The 21,315-nt window shown below is 36.4% G+C and overlaps 1 protein-coding gene across 1 annotated transcript in view; it reads right to left on the bottom strand.

Moving 5' to 3' along the window:
• LTBP1 (latent transforming growth factor beta binding protein 1) overlaps positions 1–21,315 on the bottom strand; it is a gene marked incomplete at its 3' end in the record, with an annotated part of 105,829 nt that overhangs the window by 43,860 nt on the left and 40,654 nt on the right. Inside the window, exons 5-8 of the mRNA XM_010009747.1 lie at positions 20,251–20,322; positions 6,371–6,493; positions 4,666–4,833; positions 1,321–1,554 (exon numbers count right to left, since the gene is read on the bottom strand). Of these exons, the coding sequence (XP_010008049.1) occupies positions 1,321–1,554; positions 4,666–4,833; positions 6,371–6,493; positions 20,251–20,322 (597 nt within the window). The remainder of the gene's footprint in view (positions 1–1,320; positions 1,555–4,665; positions 4,834–6,370; positions 6,494–20,250; positions 20,323–21,315) is intronic.

Genomic DNA, 21,315 nt, shown 5'->3' with positions numbered 1-21,315 from the left:
GACTCTTTTCTGGGAAGGAGAATTAGAAATTTCATAGCAGTTTATATTTTCCATTGCAGTTTGCCTTTTTTGAACTTCCCCCTTATTGATGAAAATCTACATTCTTCTATAAAAAACTGAAAAAACGAAAGAATATTTTTCTTCTCACAATCAACATTTTCCACAGGATTGGTTTAATAAATAAATAAATAAATCACTCTTCTTGCTCTAGGTTCTTCAGTACTCGCGGGCAGGCTGATTATCAGAACTGAGAGAACTTCTAACAAAATGTCACAAATTCCAAATGCAAACATATCAAAAAATGAAATATAAAATTAAAAGCTGTGTCATTACTGACTTGGAGTAAACATGTTTTTTAAAGGTATTAATTTAAAATAACAATATTCCCTTTTTTCTCCACATTCTTTGGTTTAAGATTTACTAGAATGTGGCAAAGTTTCTCATTACCGAAGTAATATTTTAGGCAAATGATCCACCACTTTGTAACACACAAAAGTTGAGAGCTTCATCTGAGATTTTATAATCCATCACAGTTTGTAAGTATATTTAAATGTCTTATTTTCCTTTCCAGATTCAGTTTAACTCCCCTTTCTTCTTGAAAGCAAATCCAGAGCAGTAATCTTAACTGGGAAGTAACCTGTGTTGCACAGAATTTTGCAAAGTCAGCTGATTGAAACTCTTTCTAAGAGTGGTCTGATATACAGATACATAATTGCTACTTGAAAATACACCTATTAAATACATAGTATCGTGAGAGGGTTCTTCAGCAGTGTATTGCTTCTTGTCTACAGTTTGCATAATATATGCAAAGTTTGCATAATAGTGCTGCTTTCTGTATTTCTTTGCTTCTGCACTTATTTCTACTCAGGACAATTTCAGCTGCTTGCAGAAAATGAGAAAAATATCTTAGAGGAGTCAACAAATAATTAAATGGTGCAGCAGAAAGGGGCTGATCCAACATGGTCATGCCAAGGGAGCACAAAGCTGCAGGGGTGAAAGCAGAGCACAGGAAAGGGATGCATGCCAACATCAGGTAGTGCTAATATGGGAGTGTATAGATGGAAGATGCTTCTGCCACCCCAAATACCACTAAATCCTAAAAGAAATAGTGAGAAAAAAGCAGTGTCTCTCTCTCTTCATGGTGTTCTCAGCATCTGGTACGAGCTCTACATAAAATTTCAGAAGTAAACATGTAACACAATACACTGCATGACTCTGTGAGGGAAGTGACACCTCTCCCGCACTGTACGTTCGTGAAGAAGCATACCATTGAAGACACATGCAGAGAAATACAGAAAGACTAAATTTTTCCACTCTCACCTTCTTGCACAGCCATCTCAGTCTCACTTTTCTGTGAGAAGGTCAGTGCCTCCACTGGCTCTTCCTTTGCTGGGAGAGGTGGAGGAGAAGTACCTTTAGCAACAGGTTGAGTAATCGGGGTCTTGCCAATGACAGGTGGCTGTACTCTAACTGCAGGGTGATGATATAGCTTGTTTCTGTGAGGGCCAGAAACCGTATAACCCATTCCACCAGGGCAGATTTCCTTAAAAGCAGCTAGATTTGGGATGGGAAAATATTCCTTTTAGGAGTCTAAAAGTGCAATATGTTGACATAGTGGAAAATATAATGACTACCACTAATAAATTTAATCTCATATTGTATATACATTTTTACATAAACTACTTAAAGACAAGCTATGCATTGCATGCTACATTGATGGAGCAGTCTCCCAGAAGCATGTTCTGGGTGTTATTCCCAGGAGGTTTACACTCCAGTTTAACATCTTTCTTCAGTTATGTTTAATCTATCATTATAGCAAGATAATTTTTTGGTATTAATCCTCTTCAAACTGTATATCCTTTCTGAGTATGAGTTTAAATATGCAAATTTTCATAATCATCTACACAGCACAAGTAATGAAGATCACTAATTCTCTCATTCTTTTTTGCAGAAACCAAAGGAAAAAAGCTCACCACCCCTGTACTAAAGGAGCAGAAGAATATCAATCAGTAACAACATTCATTCACAGGATCCCATTTGACTACATCAGAGGCCTCATACCAGCCCTGATCCAAATTCCACTGAATTGAGTAAGTCTTTCCACTGACTTCAGTGGGCTGGATAAAAAACAAAATGGGAATCATAAAAAAACAAATTACCACTGTAAGAGAGGGGAAATAATCTCATTTATAAAGCTGCTACAGAAAACGTTACTGAAAGTCAGGCAGCAACACTTGCTCTGATCTCTGCAGCTGCTCTACATGATACCAGGTTTTGCAGTCCTAGTGGAAGACTACAATCAAAGAGACATACAGGTCCCCCCATCAAAGGTAACAGCTATGCTTCTGTTAGGGACAGGGAGACCTTCAAGAGTCTTGAAGGGGCAGTGCTTCATTGTCCTCATTGCTCTAGGTAAAGCTATGTTGGGATGAAACACCAAAGATTTAGTCTCCCATCTGCCTAATGTCATATATTACAGCTTCTTAAAGAGACGTGCCCAATGGGGCATTGGTAAGTTCACAAATTCTGCTTTGAATACGAGGGTTTTAAAACGAAATAGTATTTAAAATAAAACCACAAAATACCAGCTCAGGTGTGCCACAGATGAATTCAATAAATTTTACATTAAATTGCAGTATGCATTAATTTCATACTGTGTTCTGATGGTGTCCTAGTAATAGAAAAGATGAAGGGTCAAACTGATTAAATTGAGTGAATTCAAAATATTGGAACACTTTTTGCTGGGAAGTGCTAGTGTTAAAACTTTCCACAAAAACACCAACTGAAGATGGAAATCTTGGTCAACCAGGAGAAAATTTGATGCTTGTCCCTTCTGATGCATACTCAGGATGTAGGAAATCTTGTTTCAAGTCATGTTCTCTGACAAGGGCTATTGACACCTGAGTATATAAACCTGGCCTCTCTCAGTCTCTTTTTTTGAGCCAGTCTACTTTGTACAAATATTTTAAAAGCTATTGGAGTGAGACCATGACTTCTTAATTCAATGCCTCCTAAATTAACATGGGATGCTGCAGCAAATACTTTACCCCATTCTGGAGTATTCCACTTTCACACAATTTTCATAGAATACTCTGAAAGATTACGAATTTAACCTGTTATAGAAAGGAACATGTTTTTAAATCATGAAAGTTGTCATGAAATGGGAAAAGTGTTTCCCACACAGGTCATCGGAATTTTCTACTCATGGATTTTCTCTTACATATTTTCATTAACTAAAACCACTATAATAACCAATTCCACATAATATTCAATTATGTATTTTTTATGACTAGAGAGCAGTCAACAAAAAGACTTATTTTCTGCTCCAGCATACACACGACTGGGCATAAAGTCTTATGCAATATTCTCTTAAATGTAAAACATCTGCACTTAAATTGTGAGTCATTTGAGGAAAAATATATTTTTACTCCAGTAAAAGGCCATAGAAATGTTATTTATCTGAAAGTGAACTGGACTTTAGTCAAGCAGGAAACAGTGGCTTTAAAAATCAACTGAAATGCTCAAAAATATTTGCCACTTCCACTTCTGCAAGCCCAACTTAAAGATGTAAGGAATCTGCTGCTCTCATCATGACTCTGATGCTCGCTGTGATTTCCCAGAGCAGCTAGCTGGTTTTGAAAATCTGAATCTTTATAAAATAGTCCACAGAGATGCATGACCTGTATCACAGCAGTAACATCTGCAGTGACTTTGGAAAGAGCAGTGGATTACCATTACAAATACCTATGCTAAAATACTGAACAGGCTGGACATCATGTATATTACATAAATCAATGATGCTTTAAAAAAAAAAAAATTGACCATACATTTGGACAAACTGATTTGACTAAAGACTCCAACCTTGGTCATTTAAATTTTAAGCAAAATTAGGAAACAGAAGATACTTGAAAACAGCAATGTATAATATATGTCGTATTATAATCTATGAGCAGCCTAAGTTAGTGTGGTGACCAAACAGGAGGGTGTTTTCCAAGTCCTTACGTATTTAAAAACCAGCAAGACACCAAATGAGTACTAATAATACAAGTAAAGATTTATGTATCAAGTAAGCAATTGCTTAAGTGAACGGTGGCATGACATGTTTAACTTTGTTTCTTGTAAAGAAACCGTACTTGGCACATTCCTCAAAGTGGATGGTAAAGATATGAAGGAAAGTTAGAAAGCAGTGATACTCCCATACATATCCCACTAACTGTAATTGTAAACTACAACACATGTCTTTCTGTGACCTAATTCTCAAAAGCTGTCATCCTTTTACTAGTGTCTTTAACAACTGAAGAATATTAATTAGATTTTGGGTTAATTTGCCTTTATCTGTAGTCAGAATATAATGTACAATAAATTTATCTTCATGTGAGGGAGAATCGAAGTTCAAGGACATATTCTGAGATGCAAGTGTCATTAATCTGGAATTCTACCACAACATATCAAAGATAATTATTTTGTTTTAATCTCAAATGCCTCTGAACAAAACTACTATATATGGGGTGATTCTACTATCATGTAAAGAACTTTCATAATTTACTGATGGACACTTCTTGTTTCAAATCAGTTCCTGGGGTTTTATTTTTTTCTTTTTTTTAAGCATGCATAACAAACACAGACTGGGGGCAAGAGTTTGTATTTTTAATGGTCAGTTCTTACCTGTTCCTGGAAGTGGACACTTCTCACAGTTCGGGCCCCAGGCTTTGCCAACACTGCAACAGCAAAGCTGCTTGCTGAGCTGAACAGAAAGAGGATGCATGCATTGCTTTCCTGCACTAACAAACCGGTAGCAGGGTCCTTTCTCTTCAGCAACTACAGGATTATCAGCTGCAATGAAAGTGGAAGAGAGGATGGCATTGTTCATATGAACAGCAAAACAGAGAAACAACACGAGATTTCCAACACCACTTAAATGGATTAATATTACCATCTACAGAAGTTTTATTTCAAACACCTATCTCAAGCCATGATTCTTACTATGCATCAAACAACATCCTAGACCAAGGATAAAAAATATTCTAAAGAATAAAAAAGCCCAACTCCCAAAACCAAAACCCAAAACATTTTCCAAACCAGCAGTTGCCAGGCTGCCACTAAGGGTCAGAATCAGCGCTGTCACTTGTACACAAGTCCAACTGCTAAAGAGTAGGGTCAGTCACTGGCAACATACAGTTGTGTCAAGCTATGTAGCCACTGGAACATTCAGCTTTTAGTAGGCTATATAACTAAGACTGCAAAAGGATTAAGATTCATACATGACACATTATAAAAAAGACAATTATATATTTACATTTTGTTATGCTTAGTTTTAATGTGGAAGAGCCAAAGACCGTAAGCTATGACTAGTAGGAGGTAACGGGAAGCTAAGATCCACCCAGCTTTCTAATTTATGCATCCACTTTAACATACAGTTAACAGTTCTGGGTAATGCATTCATTTAACTCAAAAAACATGAAGACTATCTGATTTTCAACATGACAAGTAAAATCAAAAATGAAAACCAACTCCTTTTGTCTGGTGCTAAACTGGTAAGTCCTAAAAAATTCTTCAAAATACTGAAAAACATTCACAGTAATTGAGTGTCATTTATTCATAGTGAAAGATAATCATGCTGAAAAAATGAAAAAATTCACCTACAGCTCTAGACTATATTTTACAAAATAGATAAGGAGCTTAGGAAATGAGGTTATTTTTCACTTTTAAATGTTTTCCAAAAAAAACCCCCCTTAAAAGCGAGAAAATTAGTTGCTCTTTATGCTTTCTTTTCTTCTTGCTTAGGTAATTGATTTTAAACCAAGTAAAAGCTGATTAACAGAGGAAATTATCTGCATTCATGCTGTTCACAACTTTCTCTTTCTCCAAATTCTTTCTTAATTTTTAATCCTTCTTAATCGGAAAGAAAATGTGCCAAAGATCATCCTGCACTAAATGTTTAGCAATGGAAACTACCCAGGTCAAAGCTGCAGAGGTGGAAGAGGAGAGGGCAGGACACAAAGATGATTTTGGCCGGGAAACTAGGAGAGTGGGAAAAAAAGAAAAAAATCATGGGAAGGAAAATCCAAGCTGGTGGGAAAGACTGAGTGTATGAGGAGGCTGAATGTGGCCTTGAAGGTTTAGTGACAAGAAAACCAGAAGATGGCAAGGATCCTGGATAGTCACTGATGGAGACCAAGGCTGCCAGGACAAAGAGACAGAAAAGAGGCACGAGTACGAAGTCTCACTCAATAAACTGAATATGCTGATAAGATGAGGCAGGAATGTCAAGAAAGAGACAGCTTAGAAGAATTGGGCCTAATCAAATAAATCCTCATCTAAAGTGCGACTAAATATCTATTTTGGTACTTTGATTAGCACTATTACTTACGTATGCACCTGGAGAGGGTAGGATCTGGCACAAATCCCATTTTGCAAGTACATCTGTAGCTGCCCATGGTATTCAAGCACTCACCATTAGGGCAAACTCCCTGTAACTGACACTCATTGATATCTGTGGGAAAATTGAAAATAATCAGATAGTGAAACATGCATTAATATTCTCCTTTCTTTAGAAGTTATCTTTTCTAAAAATACGTGCAGAACTATTACAAATTAGCGCTCCAAACAAAACTTTTTCCCATACTGACGACATTTGATTTATAACCTTTTAAAACACTGCTGAGAACATAACAGAACAACAGTCACATTAATACATCATTCTCAAGTAGTCTGAATTAAAAAACAAATACACTTTGACTGGCTTATCAACCCCTCTTTTCCTGACTCAGTGAATTGTTTGCATAGACAAAGTTTTCGGTGATGTAGTGTATTTTATGCAGTTTAAACAGTACACTTAATTCAGGCTTGGATTTTTTTTGATATTTGTATTTGGTAGTGCCCGAAGGTTCATTGTGCTGGAAGAAGCACAATGCAAAAATACCATCTCTAGCCTAAAGAGCTTACCATCTAAATGCCATGAATATATTTCAGGAAGAGCAGAACAACACATGGGGTGAAGAGAATTGCATCCGTGGAAACTCAGCTTTGTAATAATTAACAACTACTTTGACAAAGTTTACTGTTCCCAGGCTACCTGCATCAGTGTCCCTTTCAGGGTCTCACCGATTTATTCTCCCATGTTCCAAGCACTGGGCCTCAGGCCTTTATCACGCTTGGGGCTGTACCCATAATTCACTTACTCTTAGAATAGGACCTCTCTGACAATCATCTGGATACTATCGGTAACTAAGTCAGCCAAACTGTGATTTTAATTAAGGGGACAGTAACAAGTAGCTTGTACTGATAATAAAAACCACAAAATAATAAAAGAAAATACCCCAACCTTATGTCTCTGTCATAAATTGTCATGTCTCCTCTTCCAGAAAAACAGAGTCTGCATGCTGAAATAAACATACTTCAGCATTTATGTGCATTATTTATATGTAAGACTTTCCCTCCCTAAGCTAGGAAAAAATGCCTACCTTGCTAGGTAAATAAGCTACAAGTGGAAATCAGATACTCCAACTAGCTCATTGGAGATCACGTATCAGTGATCATTTTATCTAAAACACATCATATTTATTACCTTTCTCTTAGTTTTTATAAAACCTCTAAAACCTTCACCATTTTATTTGACCTCATTGTATGTTGCTGCCTGATTCAACACTATCAATCAGTGAGGGTAAGAAGCTGAATATGTAAAATATAAGAGATGTGCTGGAGTTTGCTTTTGGAAACCTACAGAAAGAATCTTCCATTTTCTGACCACATTCTTCGTTTTTCTCCACAAGTATGACTACCTGTCCCACCACACAGGAGCGCACAACTTAAGTTCACGGTACAGCAGACTCCAGCAGTTGTGATTTTTTCCAAATTTTCAGTGTTGAGCTTGTGCCTCAGCTCTTCCAATGCTATACCTAATCCAGTATCTTGACACCACCTGGATCAACTTCACATCTATGCACTTAGCCACACATGACAAAGAGTGATAATTTATATCCTAGAACTTTGTATGAAATGTGATGGAAGCCACATGAATTACAAAGGATCAGCTCTGCCTCAAAGGAATTTTCAAGTGAAATTCCCAGACTACATGACTTTCTGACCTCAGAGGGAATGGACTATCTAAAAAGGAGATTGATACACAAAAAAAAAAGCACAAAACCCTGCTGAAATAGTCTCCTACAGCAGTCTGCCTTTTAACCCATCTAATCCCATCTTTCAGTGGGAAGATGTCCCACAAAAGCACAGGAGTACCTTATTTAAGGATTGCACTAATATGGAATATTTAGTAAGTTAGACTTGTTCTGATGCACTCAAAAAATATTTCGTTTCATCAGTTGCTTAGTCTGACTAGGTTCCTTCTTTTGCCCTGAAATCTCAAAATACGATTGAAGGCATCTATAGAGTGCCAACTGATCCCGAAACGAAGATCTTCTCTGTTTCAATACCATTACCTTTTGTGACTATTATGAGGAATGAACTTAAATCTTAGCAGCTAGCAAACTAAAGACATTACTGAAGCATCCCTGAATAGAAACATGTTGATATGGTCATAAAGCTGTCAGGAGGAAAGGACATACTGCTAGCTCTGTTTTCAAACATTAGGCACAACAAGGAACACAATGGAAGAGAAGACTATGAAATACCTAGAAGCTAATAACAAAGCAAATACTGGAACACCCAATAATCCGCTACTGAATTTTCTACCTGTTGGAAATTTGGGTTGTCAGATCAGTCCTCAGATGCTAAACCATGGAAGAATTCTACTTGGTTTGATGAAGTACTGACTGTCATCAGAAACAAGATAGAGGAAGAGACAGCACGCTTTACACTGAATAAAAGAAAATCTCAGTATCTGAGTTCACTTCAAAGTGAATATTCACAACACAAATACACACAAATTACATACACACATGTGCAAAAAGCACATACAAATTTTGGAAGAGGAAGAAGAGGAAAAACATTGGAGAAATTACGAGATGGAAGAATGATATAAAAAATTGAATATTAAGATATTTATTTTTAACAAGCTCTGTGCTTTATATTCTTATCTGACTTTTGGTTTATATTGTTTAGTATTAGTTACTTATTGGTGTTGACACTGGTATGTATAGTGAAAATAATTGCTCACTTTCTACATTGAAATAGCCTCTCCCTTTACAAATTCTAAGTATACTTTTTTTTTTTTTTTTTTTTAAATAGGAAAATTAACCTATACTACCAGAAAAAAAATGGAATCTCCGGAGGGCATACATAACATACCGCTTTTTCTTTTCACTTTCTCTGGAATATAGATCCATGTAGCATTAGCAGAAATGCTTTGTCTAATGAATTTAAAATTTAAATTTTAAATCACCGAAAAAGACGACTTATTTTAAATAATATTAGTTTGACTCTGATTTTATAGGTCTTACTTTCAAGGAAAGACCAAGTCTCTTGTTTGTTAACCATTACATTGCTATTTGCTTATATGTTAACATTATGAAGAATTTGGCACTCTTCATTCCTATATAGGAGAACTCTATCGTTCTATAACATACAGCTTAACAGAAGCGCATTTATATTTTCAACATTTAAAAGGATTAATGATGCATTTTTCATTTACTCATTGTTTGCATCAAGCTTCATTTTAAGGAATATTTAAAAAAAATCTATGTATGGATAAATTTATAGGCATGTAAAAAAATAAAATCTTGCACAGACACAGGTAGATGAGAGGAAAAAAAATCATGAAACCTGCTTTCTAACTTGAATTTGAATAATTTTATTCACAACACTAGTATTATCCATACTTCTCAAACAAACCACACCTTTTAAGTTTGTAGAACTATGTATGTCGTAGATGATAAAAATGGTGTCTCAAGTGGTGTTTCAACTTCAACTTAGCTACTGAACTGAAATGAATATATATATATATATATACACACAGTAAAATGAAAGAAAAAATACCCCTGTTCTACAGAAGGGGAATCTGGCTTTGCACTTTAAACAAATTCTGGTTACAGGTTACAGACTTCAGCTATCTGAGTGATCCTGAATATTTAGTAGGAAATCTATGCTACTTGGATTTTATAAATTTTTTTTCAGCATAGATTATATTTAAGTCTTTATACAGATAAACTGTAATTGTGAATTTTAAAGTAAATTGAATTTAAATGTCTAAATAGAAATTATGCATGTTTTTACAGATCTGAACTTTATTTTATATTACTGCTGGGAAATACTTGCATAGGAATTTATTGGATACATCTGGTGCTACTGGGAGAATCCTGTTTTAGAGTTTTGCCTACTAATAGTGAAGATTTCATGGCATTGTTTACTTAAGTGGCTAATTTACAGGTAAAGGGAACTTCCTATAATTCTTCAGTACACAGTCATCTTTCTTTCCAAATGATTCAACTATTCTGCAGGAAACATTCACAGATGCTGTCATTATTGCCAATGTATTAAATCTCTTCCCAGATGAACTGCTCTTGTACATCTAGTATTTAAAAATGTAATACCCCATTCACATGTACTCTGCTATTGCTAGTTAACGTGGGCACTGCTACATTTAAGTACCACCTTATATGGATGTAAATATCAATGAATATTCTGCCTAGAATTCCTGATACAGATATTCCTCTTGCTAAATTTATCAATTTTTTAAAGTTAACTTTATTGTGAATGCTCTGATGCCTCTGCATAGCTTCATTATTTTCAATGCCTCTTTTCCAAGTCACGTCTTCTCAGTGAGCTCATACAATTACTAAACTGATGCTCTAGGCTGAATTACACAAGCCTGTCTAGGGATTAAATAGAAACAAACCGCAAGTTAAATAAAAAAAAGTCTTATATCAACATTTAAAAAAAAAAACAAAACCCCCCACCCCCCCCCCCCCCCAAAAAAAAAACAACCAACCAACCAAAACAAAAAAACCCAACAAACCACCAAACAAAAAAACCCAAAACCAACAACAAAAAAAATCAATCTCACAAAAAAAAAATCCCAGCAAAAAACTTGCGATTTTCAAGAGAAACATACATACATGTAAGAATAGTGTTTATTTAACAACTTTGGTTTAAAAACAAAAACCCTTCCAAATTTACTATCTACTTCACTTTATTTTAGACTGTGGTAAAAGACCACCTACCCAAAATGTTTCCTACCACCTGCCAGCCTGCACAGCTGTGCAGATTGCACTGGAATCAACTTGCTCAGGCAGATGGAAATCTGATTCAAAATTAACAGACTTTCTTTTTTCTTTTTAGCCCTCTTTTTCTCGTCTATGGACATAAAAAACTTTTCAGTTTTAAATTAATATAGCAATAAGAATTCATTTGCTCCATTGTACAGTCTAAAGAAAAAGCTACTTTAAAGTTGTCTGAATAAAGTTTTCTGTCTTTTGTTGTGCAGAAGTACAAACTGACAACATGCTTGCGGAGTGATTTGATCAAACACATTCACCTACACAGTGAAAATATTTTAAGGGGTTACGTAGCAGTACTATAAAACCATACAAATGTAAACAAAGCTTTCTAAAGAAAACCAACTAAATATTAATTTTCAGTTTTCAAGAAAAACTGAGTAATGAAGTTTTACTGGTAAAATGCCTTTGTGTATGTGATAGAGGGGAAAAAACCCAAAACCCCAACAGTTAAGCAAGAAGCTTTTCCACACAGCACCTTGCATGGCTCCACAGCAAACACAGTGGGGGCTGTTATTTATGATTTATAAAGAACTTGCAAATAAAGCACTGATTTTTTTAATAGATTTTTTTAATAGGTGCTTGATAATGTGAATGTCTTGACCCTTCTCAATGGTAATAAACTGGTGTAACCCCACTGGCATGAAAGCAACATTGTCATTCTGCACTGACTGACAGCCTGATACTTTGCTGTTGCCTTTAGTATTATACATGTCTAATACACAGAACTGGTCTTTGACACAATGTGCTCCTAGATTTGGTAGTTCGTCTCTCAAGAAATGAAAGCTTTACTCTTGCTTTGGATCTGTTGAGATGGCAGAGGAAGCCACATGCCACCATAGAGGCCCTGTTGGTGACTCCATTCTCTCAAGTTCATCCAAATGCACAGAAGCTTTGCCTTAACCAGGGTCTTGACAGTGGTGCTGCAGTGCTGTACAGATGAGACTGCTGTGTCTCAGCTCCTCCTGTACCCTCTTCTAAGCACACAGCTTGATCTATGGTGAGGTCAGCCACCACACTTCCCTCCAGAGCTATGCAGCCTCCCTGCTTTAAACAAGCCGGACACTGTAACCAAATCGCTTCTAATCTATCCTACAATCTTCCCCACTAAGGAGAACTTAAACCAGGCTCTCTTAACAACAACAGTTAGTTTGATACCTTCCCACAGATTTTTATAGGTCTACTGGGTGTCAGGTCAACCTGCTTGCAAAAAATGCAGTGTAAATTACTCACTGCCACTGAATTTCCTGGGGAAAGAAAATAAACTAAAACAACAGTTTCCTAGCTGAATACTTGTCTGCTCATGTGAAGAGTGTGACTATGAATGAAGTGATCTTCATGACTTGCAAAAAACTCCTTCAAAACCAAACCGAAGAAAAGGAGGAAGATGGGAACACTGTAAAATGGCATGGATTTAAACAAGAAAGCACATGCTAACATTGAACTTGTTATAAACCATGATAATTATATGTAGTTTTACTAAGTCCAAAACCAACTTCATCTTCAAAGAACTTTACATACTTTAATTAGTAGACAGAAGATGGAAATGAAAGGATAACTCAGATATCAAAATGAATGTTTACTTTACTCATGGCTTTTCCTCCTTGCTATATAAGAAAGTTCACAAAGACATTTTACGTAGATTTGTATCCAGGGCAAGGCAATCTTCAAGGTTTCACATCTGAAATACCCCAAAACACAAGTGTGTTTTTAAAGTACTTTACCTGAATTTTGTTCCACAAATATTTTACAGAATCAGATGAAGAACTCATGACCACACACACATACATATTTGCAATTGCATGGGCTAAATATCACAATATTAAATTAAATTTCATTAAGTCTAAGTGCAGGCAACAGCTAATACAAAAAGCTATTTTCTTCTAATAACTGTGATTTCGGGAAGGACTGAAGAGCCAAGAAGAAATCAAAAGCCAGAAAACTTCGGGAAAAACCTTAACACTTACTTAATACTTTTCTATAAAGAGTTCTTCCTCGCTTAAAGATTCAAAACCCCAGTGGCTTGTCAATGTCTCTGTTATGAGGGTTGGGCTCTTTTACTCAAGCACTGATTTACTTGTTTAGCTCTCACATGCATTGCACACTGGGGAATTGTGATGACTTGGAAATATATGCATCAAAATTTTAAAAAGGAGAAAAGTTAGATATGGGATCTAATTCTGTTCCAAGGTACTTAAATTTAAGTGACAAAGCATTTATACATCCAATGGAAGGTTTCTCTCCAGCTAAGGTATTGGTATTTGTGTACAAAAGGATTCAATGTAGTATAATCTCTCCACTGTATGACGAGATGCGTGGAAGAACTCTGTGAAGACATGCTGCTGAAGGTATTATCTTCCAGTGTTCTGCCTGCTTTTGCCAATTCTACAGTGGCTTTTAAAGTAGATTAAAGCAGTCTTTGGGACCGCATCAGCTGCAGTTCAACACTACTTTGGTTCTTTACTGGAAATGTACATGCAGTGTTCTCCTAACTTTCCTTGAGAAATGGCCTAATTCAATCACATGCAGGAAGTGAATCATTTCAGCTTTATTCCAGGATTAATGACACCATAATTTAGCCTGAGTATCCTTTCTCCAAGGATAACAAACCATGTCAAGTGTAAACATCCAATCCTAGGAAAAAATCCTGCTCCTACTTATAACAAGATCTGTACCTGTCACTGCTGAAAGAATATGCTTTGCTTGGTTACAGTAAAACATGCCAAGTGATTTACTGGGTGCATCATAAAGCTACTGCAATGTCCTTTAATTTGCCTATTTTCTGAAATACTTTACTAGATTCCTCAGCAAGCAAATATGAAAATGCTTCACAGCCTAGTGGTCTTACTAACATGCCAACACAACCTGCAGAGGTTGATGCCTGCTATAGACAAGAGCAGTAGTGCAGAAGGACTAGGTGATCAGCAAAGAGCTGTTCTGCCATAGACCAGCCTACAAAAGCTGATGGTTAGAATATCAGCTCTGTAGTGTTTCCCTTTGGCAGCCTGCAGCTGGAAGAGTACTTAGGAAGAGAAGTTCGCTGTGTTTTGGCTCTGCTAACCATTATAACAGCTCTTCAGACCACCCAGTCCCAGCTGGCCTAATGCAGAATCACAGGAAATACTAAGGTGGTGTAAAGCTGTCTTCTCTGCCTTCAGCCTTGTAGCTCATTTGGAGACACGGAGCGAGTCCACTCTCTACCCTTTTCAGATAGCAAGTAAGGTCCATATTTGGTCACAGACACACTGGAATTTGAAACATTCCTATAATACTCATTCTTTCATCTCCATGCGTTACATACGGAATTTATGCTCATCAAATCATCACAGCTTGGTGCATTTAACCACATTTAAACATTTAACTTAAAACCACAATTCTATTAATGTGTTTTGGTCAAAGCCACAATCTTCTGACTGTATGTTATTTAAATATAGCTATTCATTTTAAAGAAAATATTTTTGTTCAAGAAAAAACAGTCTATGAGTTCAAAAAAGTCAGCAGTCACTACAGGAAATTTGAACAATGCAAATGTAAACAAAAACAGTCTTTAATTTGTTTTTTGAAAGAATTGCAACCATTCATGGAAAGAATACAGTTAACTTTATTTTCAGGAGCATGGGTAACTGAAATGATAGTGTCAACTATTCAAACTGGATCAGGGTTTGCTTTCTTTACTGTATTATGTTGAAGTAACTAAATGACATTTAAAATTTTCATAAAGAACGCTGAAGAAAACTAAGGAGTGATTTAGTATTAATTAAAATAATCCCTCTTTTGAAAGAATAATATCTCCTTTGTATACAGTGCATTTTCTACTTTACACATCTGGTAGGTGATTTTTTGATTACGTGAATAAATCTGTATCCAAAAGACAATGAAAAATTTAGATTTTTGAAGTCACATTACATGCATAAAAAGAAGAAAATAACTTATAATTTCACAATTTTAAAAACAATGTATGACTATGTATAAGAACTAAATACACAAGAGCCTCCACCTAGGACAGTTGTGATACCCAGAAGATTCTTATGAAAACTGGACCAAGAAAGGGAACCTGCAGAAGCAGAATGCCTAGTCAGACCACCACAGCCCTCACAGCTGCACTGAAATATTCAGAACAAACTCGTGGCTAGAAAGTACTGCAGCCCTTCTTACCCCCTCTGTCCCAAGTGCCTGGTGCCAGAGGACACCAGCAACCTCAACAGCCCACAGCTGATCCAGGCCTAAGCTCCATGGAAAAGTAAATTTCTGAAGGAGGACTTCTGCACATAGCTCTGAAATCAGATTTCTATGCTTTTCAGAAACTGACTGACTTTGTTTAAACGACTATATTATGAAACCAAAAGAAAAATATTTATCGCCTTTTGATGCAAAACAAGCAACTTGCCTTTCAAGAGACCCACACATTGTTGTATTCAAGCAAAGGCAGCCTTCTAGATCAATTATATACTAATTAGAATTCGCTGAAGTACTGGGCAACAACTTAATTAAATGACCCAGTGGTCAGTCATTAAATGTTATTTAGTAAAATCTGCCTTGACAGATGTTTTCATGCATTAAGTGCTTTAATATGCACAATATCTCATGTTGCAAATGAAGACTGGAATGTATCATTTGTGTCATTTGTGAAAATTTGACTCATTCTGGTAAGGTATAAGCTAGGCTTCACTGGGAGTGCCATCTAACTGAATGCCTTCCAAATTGGCTCAGTATCATTTTTTATTCTATGAAAATAAATTATAACTGTACTTACTAACACCACTGAAAATACTGTTCCAACTGTTTCTACTATAGCTATACTGTTAACCACTATTAATATCCTCAGTTCTAAGAAAAATATAATCTCCAGATTTTACTGCCTCCATTATAGTTGATTGTTTCAACAATAACCTGATTAGTGAGAACAACAAAGGATAAAAAACCCCAACATGGTTTAGTTGCTAATGCAACAATTGCAATATATATTTTTTTTAAATTACAGAAAAAAATGCTGCTTATTCTAAGAAATGACCCACTGATTTCCATGAGCTAACAGAGTAGCAGCAGGAGAAATCAATCCAACTCATTTTGTGCTTCTGCATGGAATTTACTGGAACTCAAGTTTGCAGAGCCACACTTTTCAAACACATAATCAATGTCCAAACAGCAACCCAGCCCAGTTTCTGGAGATATATTTATTTCTCAGTATGATCATCATGAAAGAACTTTAAAAGAAAGTCATTAACCTGGTAGCTAAGTAACATTAAATAGCATTTCTTATGAAGCAAAGCTCTTCTATCAATAGTAATAAAATATATAAACAACATGCAGAGAAACACATATTACTGTATTTTAGGGAACAAATGTTGGATGGCAGAATATACCTTCAAAATTTATTTTAAATCACACTGAAGCCGAGGGAAAAAAGCTCAAAGTCCCTAGGCCACATGGTTACAGAATCTGATCCATCAACATACAAATACCAGTTTCTGCATGCTCATATACATTTAATTTTAAGCATATGGGGACTTTTCAAGAACTTCCATGCACAACTTTTTACTTTACTGAAAAACAAGTGTTCAGGTATTTTTCCAGTTCTTCAAGATAACATTTTTAAAGTGCTCTATTGGCAATATGTTAGTTTCCTGAAAAACAAACCCAACCTTTTTACCAGCTGTTTTCTTCATTCTATTTCAGTTTTCCAAGAAAACCATTAGCAGAAGGAAACAGTAAGTATAATTCTAAACAGGGAACCATTGCATGTGGATTCTGACAAAGAAGTTGCAGCTCTGATAAGTTGTGCTTTGGTTTTAATGACAGCCTCAGGGGATTCATGTGCATACATGTAATAAATCACCCCATTGAAAAGATAATTACTGCGGGGGGGGGGCAGCAGCAGGAGCTTTCTCGATAGCAATTACACTAAACTGTTCAAATTAGCATACCCACAGATGGTTCTTTGTTGTCCTACACACACATTAGAGAGAAGAATGTTTCATTACATTAGTTCGCTCACTTGAAAGGGAAAAAACCAGGATCTGGTTATTAATCACACTAATATTACATAGGCTTTGTAAACTAAGGAGGCTTTTGACTGCATAAACAATGTAGAAAAAAAGGTTAACTGAGCTTTTAGGCCTGAGTTTTCAAAGGCAATGAAAGTTGGACAGTATCTAGGTGAAAATAGCAATCTCTTTTAGCTGCAGGCAGGGATTCAGAAATGTATCCCCCATTACTATTTGGTCTGGCAATGCTGGCCCTTTCTGAGCATAGACACAGCATGCACACCCTTTCAGCAAGGAGTAATCTAATTAAAATGTATACTTGCATATGGACATGCTGTGCCACTCCTTTCCAATTTAATTGTAAGGATTATTGCAAGAACATGAATCCTCTCCAGCCAGCAGCTTAAACAGTCTTCTCTTTGCTGGTATTGCTGCTGCTTTGCTCCATGTTTGAGATACAGACAGCTGGGTTTTTTTGTTTTTTTTCTTAGCCCTGTCCTCTTCTAGAAAAGCATGGCTGCTTCAGATAAACACAAACAACACATTTTTCACTGACTGAAGTGCACCCTGCCAGTAGCTTTCACAAATAAAGCTAGCTTTCCTGATGATTGTTCAAGGAGTGGTCAAAATCCTGACCCTCAAAGAAAATTATAATCTTGTTACTTACTTCAGTGGGGCTAAATTTCATCCTGGCTTTGTTCCATGGGTATTTCTTCTCCCAGTTCCTTCCTTATTTGTACCTCTTTTTTGGAGTGTGTTGGTGACTAAATTACAGAGAAGCCACCCAAGCCTCAATAAGACAATGAGAGGAGCCTGCAGCAGTCATCCCCTCTGTCCTCTCCAGAAAGTTAAGATATTGTCCCCACCCTCAATTCATCAACAGTCTACTTCCTGGTTGGATTGTCTGATTGTGTGATTAAAATCTAGGTTATAATTTTGCATGAATTAATTACAAGTTATATTTAATCTACAGTGCTCTCTCTTCTGGGATAATGATAGCAGTAATAAATAAAACTATTTAAAGCCTCATATTTCTTGTAGTATAACTATGTACAAATTATTAAGGGGACTCTACAGTCTTTCACTGCAGACCAGGGAAGAGCCCTTGAGATGTAGTTTGCAGCTCAGCTCCATTTAGTTTTCTTATTGTTTTAACCCAACCCGGTTTTCTCCCACAACCCTCCAAATGCCCCTCCCCTGCAAGCAGGGAAACCACCAGCTAGGTAAAGAACTGAGCAGCAGGAAGGCTCAAGTGGCTACTCCTTCAGATAATAGCTCACGTCTCCCTCAGCAGTGGAAGCAGTGTGATGTTTGCATTTAGTGCTCTACAAACTGTATTCTTTTGGTTGACAAAGCAATTTCTTTGGAAATGGCTGGCTGCTGCACACTCCATTGATGCGCTAACTGAAAGTTTTCAGTTACATAGAATTAACTCTATCTCCAAAGTGCCTACATATATCCTTTAACACCAATTACTCCTTCTCTCCACCACCACTATTTGCTGGAATCTTTTACCCTTGCAGTGGCAACAATGACTAACAAACCAGAGGTCAATATCAGCCTCACTTGAACTCATTCTTCCCTTCTTTTCTCAATCTCTCTCCAGAACACCACTGCATGATTGCTCTCATCTTCTCAGAACTCCTTTCTCTTGTTTACTTGAGCTGTGCCAAACAAGTTGAACAAGCAATTAAGCTTTTTCCAACATCCTCATTTGGCACATCTGTTCAATGCTCCAAGATACACAGAAAGAATGAGCGTAAGTCTATAGATATCTGTTCAGCCTCGTCAGATAAAGATGCTGTTGGCCAGGAGAATATAAATGCCCCAAGCCTTTCTGTATAGCTGCATGATCATGCAGATCCCATAACCCTGTATGTTTTGATAACATCTATGCTTACAGCCAGGACATAGAGGGCATAATTTTTGAGTAATACAACTTATGCAGTGTCTAACTTGTGTCATGGTTTAACCACAGCCAGCAACTAAGTACACACAGCCACTTGCTCCCTGTGCCCCCCATCCCCTCATGGGATGGGGAAGAGAACTGGAAAAAGGTAAAATCCATGGGCTGAGGTAAGAACAGTTTAATAACTAAAGTAAAATATTATTATTACTATAAATAAAAGAGACAGGAATAAACCCCAAGAAACACAAGTGGTGCACAATACAATTGCTCACCAACCACTGACCGATGCTCAGCCTCTCCCCAGGCAGTGACTGGTGGCTCCCAGCCAACTCCCCCCAGTTCTCATGCTGAGCATGGCATTCTATGGTATGGAATATCCCTTTGGCCAGTTCAGGTCAGGTGTCCTGGCTGTACTCCCTCTTGGCTTCTTGTGCACCTCCTTACTCTGCAGTGGCAGAGCACAGGAAACTAAAAAGTGCTTGACTTACGAGTAAGCACTAATTAGCAACAGCTAAAACACCGGTGTGTTACCAACATCATTCTGAGGCTAGAGCCAAAACACAGGGTACCAGCTACTAAGAAAGGTAATTAACTCTACCCCAGCCAAAACCAGGACACTCCATACATTGTCACCTGCACTATGCACCTTCTTGAAGTACGTGGGTCACTGCTTTACATGGCAGCCAGGTATGAGTGGTTTTTTATTTCCATTTTCCAGTGACATCATCTGTCTTCTCTCAGTACTGTTATGTCTAACCTCTTATGTCCAAAAGAATCATTCTCTGATTACTCTGTACTTTCATGATTATAAAATTGTCCTCTATTGCTAGTTTCATCTGACTTAACTGAGTAAGTCTGCAGGTTCACTGTTTAGCAAAAGAACTGACTGAACAATATATTTCTATTGAAAAACAAAGTAAATGAATCTATATGAAGTCATCTTTATACATCAAAGAAAATGAGACTATATGTAAAGTTTTTAAAAGTTTTTTTGCCCTGGAGCAAAAAAACCCCACTCTATGGAGTTGCCAATATTTGGAAAGAATTAAAAGTAGCCTCAACATTTTTTTCCCGAATCGCAAATCAATGAACTGGATTAATTCATCTAAGTCATAAATATCAAAGCATTATGTCACTGAAAACTGAAACTCAAACTAAACACAATCAATTGTAGGCACTGTCTTACCTTGACAAAATGTAGCATTGATCCTCTTGTAGCCTTGAGGGCATTCCATCATAGGACTGTATCCATGGTAAGCTGAAGAAAAAATTTACATCAGTTAAAAACCTGATAGCCAAATTATTATGTAGCAAAAAAAAAAAAAAAAAAAAAAAAAATCCCAACAAAGCAAAAAACATTTTAAGTTTTTTAGGATGTATAGTTAAGCATAAAAGGTCAAGAAATTAAAATTAAAGTTTGCACAGGTAACCTTATTTCCATCTCTTTCCGCATGTACACTACCTAAGTCTTCATTTATCTGGTGAAATTTGTGTTTTTCCCAGAAAAAGAAATCTTTGAAATCAGGACATTATCCTTCATCCTAGTTGTTCTCAAATATCCAAATAATTACTTTCCCAAGCCAGCTACAAATATAATTTTGGGAAAAGATACCGTTGAAAATCTGTGATGGAAACTCAACGGTTGTAAAACTGAAAGCAGCTTTAGAAAGTGGAAGTATCTCCAATGTTAAGAAAAATTGTTGGGTACTCTTTCTCCTGCCACACTGAATTAAAAAATATTTGAAATACAGATGAAATAGATTTAAATGAACTTTTTAAAAAAGGCAAAAAATAAAAAGGTACATTTGTGATTTACGTAACAAAGTTGCTGTATTTTAGAAGACAGTCACTTATGGGCTCATCCATGTAAATTGTCAAGGGCGTCACAACATGCAAAACAGAGACTGAATTCCATATTGCCAAAATAGAAAGTGTTTACTTAACTAATGTTTTATTTATTGTTTCTTTCTTTCACTTAAGGTCACTTTTGAGACTACAGAAAACTTTATTGATTCTTTAACTGTTATAACATCATAAATGAGAGCAATAACTACTTTGCATGGTTGTGCACTGAAAACTAACCTCTTGGCAAAGCCAAGTACTTTATTAAACAGACAGGACTAAACTTTTGGCACTAGGATCACACAAGTGCCTATAGTAAGAGTCAAGAGAGTTTTTCATAATTTGAATGCTACAACAGAGATACCTTATATTTGCTCAGATCTTTTGTTTTCCTTTAAAAGTGCTCTAA

The sequence above is a fragment of the Nestor notabilis genome, unplaced genomic scaffold (genome assembly GCF_000696875.1).
Source record: "Nestor notabilis isolate BGI_N333 unplaced genomic scaffold, ASM69687v1 scaffold762, whole genome shotgun sequence".
Classification (NCBI taxonomy): Eukaryota; Metazoa; Chordata; class Aves; order Psittaciformes; family Psittacidae; genus Nestor; species Nestor notabilis.
This window is presented reverse-complemented; position numbering and strand designations above follow the sequence as displayed.